The 3659-nt window shown below is 45.1% G+C and overlaps 1 protein-coding gene across 1 annotated transcript in view; it reads right to left on the bottom strand.

The window, feature by feature from the left end:
* Nucleotides 1-1501: 1501 nt before the first annotated feature.
* The window catches only part of LOC106593365 (voltage-dependent T-type calcium channel subunit alpha-1I), a 131645-nt gene continuing 129487 nt past the window's right edge, over nucleotides 1502-3659 (bottom strand). Inside the window, exons 35-36 of the mRNA XM_082958442.1 lie at nucleotides 1923-2066; nucleotides 1502-1702 (exon numbers count right to left, since the gene is read on the bottom strand). Coding sequence (XP_082814568.1) covers nucleotides 1502-1702; nucleotides 1923-2066 — 345 coding nt within the window. The remainder of the gene's footprint in view (nucleotides 1703-1922; nucleotides 2067-3659) is intronic.

The raw sequence follows: 3659 nt of genomic DNA, 5'->3' as shown, positions 1-3659 counted from the left end.
TGGAGAGGAGATTACCACAATGGAAAGAAGGGGACAACAATGGATAGAAGGGGACCACAATGGATAGGAGAGGACCACAATGGATAGAAGGGGACCACAATGGATAGGAGAGGACCACAATGGATAGAAGGGGACAACAATGGATAGAAGGGGACCACAATGGATAGAAGGGGACCACAATGGATAGGAGAGGACCACAATGGAAAGAAGGGGACCACAATGGATAGGAGAGGACCACAATGGAAAGAAGGGGACCACAATGGATAGAAGAGGACCCCCAATGGATAGGAGAGGACCACAATGGATAGAAGAGGACCACAATGGATAGAAGAAGACCACAATGGATAGAAGGGGACCACAATGGATAGAAGAGGACCACAATGGATAGAAGGGGACCACAATGGAAAGAAGAAGACCACAATGGATAGAAGAGGACCACAATGGATAGGAGAGGACCACAATGGATAGAAGAGGAACCACAATGGATAGAAGAGGGCCACAATGGATAGGAGAGGGCCACAATGGATAGGAGAGGACCACAATGGATAGAAGAGGACCACAATGGATAGAAGGGGACCACAATGGATAGAAGGGGACCACAATGGATAGAAGGGGACCACAATGCAAAGAAGAAGACCACAATGGATAGAAGAGGACCACAATTGATAGAAGAGGACCCACAATGGATAGGAGAGGACCACAATTGATAGGAGAGGACCACATGGATAGGAGAGGACCACAATGGATAGGAGAGGACCACAATGGATAGAAGGGGACCACAATGGGAAGAAGGGGACCACAATGGATAGAAGGGGACCACAATGGATAGAAGCGGACCACAATGGATAGAAGCGGACCACAATGGATAGAAGCGGACCACAATGGAAAGAAGGGGACCACAATGGATAGAAGGGGACCACAATGGATAGGAGAGGACCACAATGGAAAGAGGGGGACCACAATGGATAGAAGAGGACCACAATGGATAGGAGAGGACCACAATGGATAGAAGAGGACCACAATGGATAGAAGAAGACCACAATGGATAGAAGGGGACCACAATGGATAGAAGGGGACCACAATGGATAGAAGAGGACCACAATGGATAGAAGAAGACCACAATGGATAGAAGAGGACCACAATGGATAGAAGGGGGGCACAATGGATAGAAGGGGTCCACAATGGATAGAAGAGGACCACAATGGATAGAAGAGGACCACAATGGATAGAAGAGGACCACAATGGATAGAAGAGGACCACAATGGATAGAAGGGGGCCACAATGGAAATAAACAATAAACAATGTTTGTGTTCTCATTAATGATTTTAAAATGCATTGTATCCACATGATTGGTTGAGATGTGTTTTTAAATTGTCCAATTTTCATTAAATTTGTTACATTTATTTGACAGCGACAATGCACATCAATCAACATATCTGTAAATGTGTCAGATTTAGCAGGCTAGCTAGTGGTCCCAGGGCAGGTAGATAAAATAAATAAATCATATTAATATTAATTGAAAAAATCTAATCAAATCACCCCTACATCCAGGCGCTCCAGAGGCCCCAGCCACGACCAGCCCAGTGCCCAGCCCCCCCATGCAGCAGGTGGGTAGTTGGAGTTGTCCCTGGGCAAGCTCCAGCTCAATCTCTGCATCCATCTCAGCATCCTCCTGGGCCTCTTTGTTTGAGTCGTCCAGGTGCTTCAAGGAAAACAGATAATATGACTTTAGTTATCCAACATGTTAATTGACTCTTCTGCCATCTCAGCGTCTTTGAGCATCCTATTAATCCTTCCAGTGATATTTGGAATCTTGTTCTACGTTTAGACATTCAGTTCCACAGTATTGCACAGTGGTGTGTGTGTGTGTGTGTGTTTTATGAGGACGGACTGGTCTGCGCTGCGTGTCCCCCATACAGTACCTTCATGAGCACGGCCACCACCACGTTGATGAGGACAAACTGGGCGGTGAGGACGAAGGAGACAAAGTACATGGGAGAGATGAACTGGAGTCCAGCGTGGCACGGGTAGTCACTTGGACCTGGAGGGCACTCACGCAGGGTGTCCTGGAGGACAGACAGGAAGAAGGGGAAAGTAAACATAGATAGAAAATACATCGAAAGAAAGAGAGAGAAAGAAAGAAAGAAAGAAAGAAAGAAAGAGAGAAAGAAAGAAAGAAAGAAAGAAAGAAAGAGAGAAAGAGAGAAAGAAAGAAAGAGAGAAAGAGAGAAAGAAAGAAAGAGAGAAAGAAAGAAAGAAAGAGAGAAAGAAAGAAAGAAAGAAGAAAAGAGAGAAAGAAAGAAAGAGAGAGAGAGAGAGAAAGAGAAAGAAAGAAAGACAGAAAGAACATTTACAGAGGTAGACTAATTTTGAGGTAGCAAATGAGGTAGCAATACAACCAATTGAAAATTATTACAGTGGGGGGAAAAAGTATTTGATCCCCTGCTGATTTAGTACGTTTGCCCACTGATAAAGAAAGGATCAGTCTATAATTTTAATGGTAGGTTTATTTGAACAGTGAGAGACAGAATAACAACAAAAATATCCAGAAAAACGCATGTCAAAAATGTTATAAATTGATTAGCATTTTAATGAGGGAAATAAGTATTTGACCCCCTCCCAATCAGAAAGATTTCTGTCTCCCAGCTGTCTTTTATACAGGTAACGAGCTGAGATTAGGAGCACACTCTTAAAGGGAGTGCTCCTAACAGCAGCTTGTTACCTGTAAAAAAGACACCTGTCCACAGAAGCAATCAATCAATCAGATTCCAAACTCTCCACCATGGCCAAGACCAAAGAGCTCTCCAAGGATGTCAAGGACAAGAATGTAGACCTACACAAGGCTGGAATGGGCTACAAGACCATCGCCAAGCAGCTTGGTGAGAAGGTGACAACATTTGGTGCGATTATTTGCAAACGGAAGAAACACAAAAGAACTGTCAATATCCCTCGGCCTGGGGCTCCATGCAAGATCTCACCTCGTGGGGTTGCAATGTTCATGAGAACGGTGAGGAATCAGCCCAGAACTACACGGGAGGATCTTGTCAATGATCTCAAGGCAGCTGGGACCATAGTCAACAAAAAAATAATTGGTAACACACTACGCCGTGAAGGACTGAAATCCTGCAGCGCCCGCAAGGTTCCCCTGCTCAAGAATACATATACATGCCCATCTGAAGTTTGCCAATGAACATCTGAATGATTCAGAGGACAACTGGTGAAAGTGTTGTGGTCAGATGAGACCAAAATGGAGATATTTGGCATCAACTCAACTCGCTGTGTTTGGAGGAGGAGGAATGCTGCCTATGATCCCAAGAACATCATCTCCACCGTCAAACATGGAGGTGGAAACATTATGCTTTGGGGGTGTTTTTCTGCTAAGGGGACAGGACAACTTCACCGCATCATTTGATGGGGCCATGTACTGTCAAATCTTGGGTGAGAACCTCCTTCCCTCAGCCAGGGCATTGAAAATGGGTCGTGGATGGGTATTCCAGCATGACAATGACCCAAAACACACGGCCAAGGCAACAAAGGAGCAGCTCAAGAAGAAGCACATTAAGGTCCTGGAGTAGCCTGGCCAGTCTCCAGACCTTAATCCCATAGAAAATCTGTGGAGGGAGCTGAAGGTTCGAGTTGCCAAACGTCAGCCTCGAAAC

This window comes from Salmo salar, chromosome 12 (assembly GCF_965601325.2).
Source record: "Salmo salar chromosome 12, fSalSal1, whole genome shotgun sequence".
Taxonomy (NCBI): domain Eukaryota; kingdom Metazoa; phylum Chordata; class Actinopteri; order Salmoniformes; family Salmonidae; genus Salmo; species Salmo salar.
The sequence above is the reverse complement of the archived record's forward strand: the minus strand, read 5'-3'. Positions and strand labels throughout refer to the sequence as shown.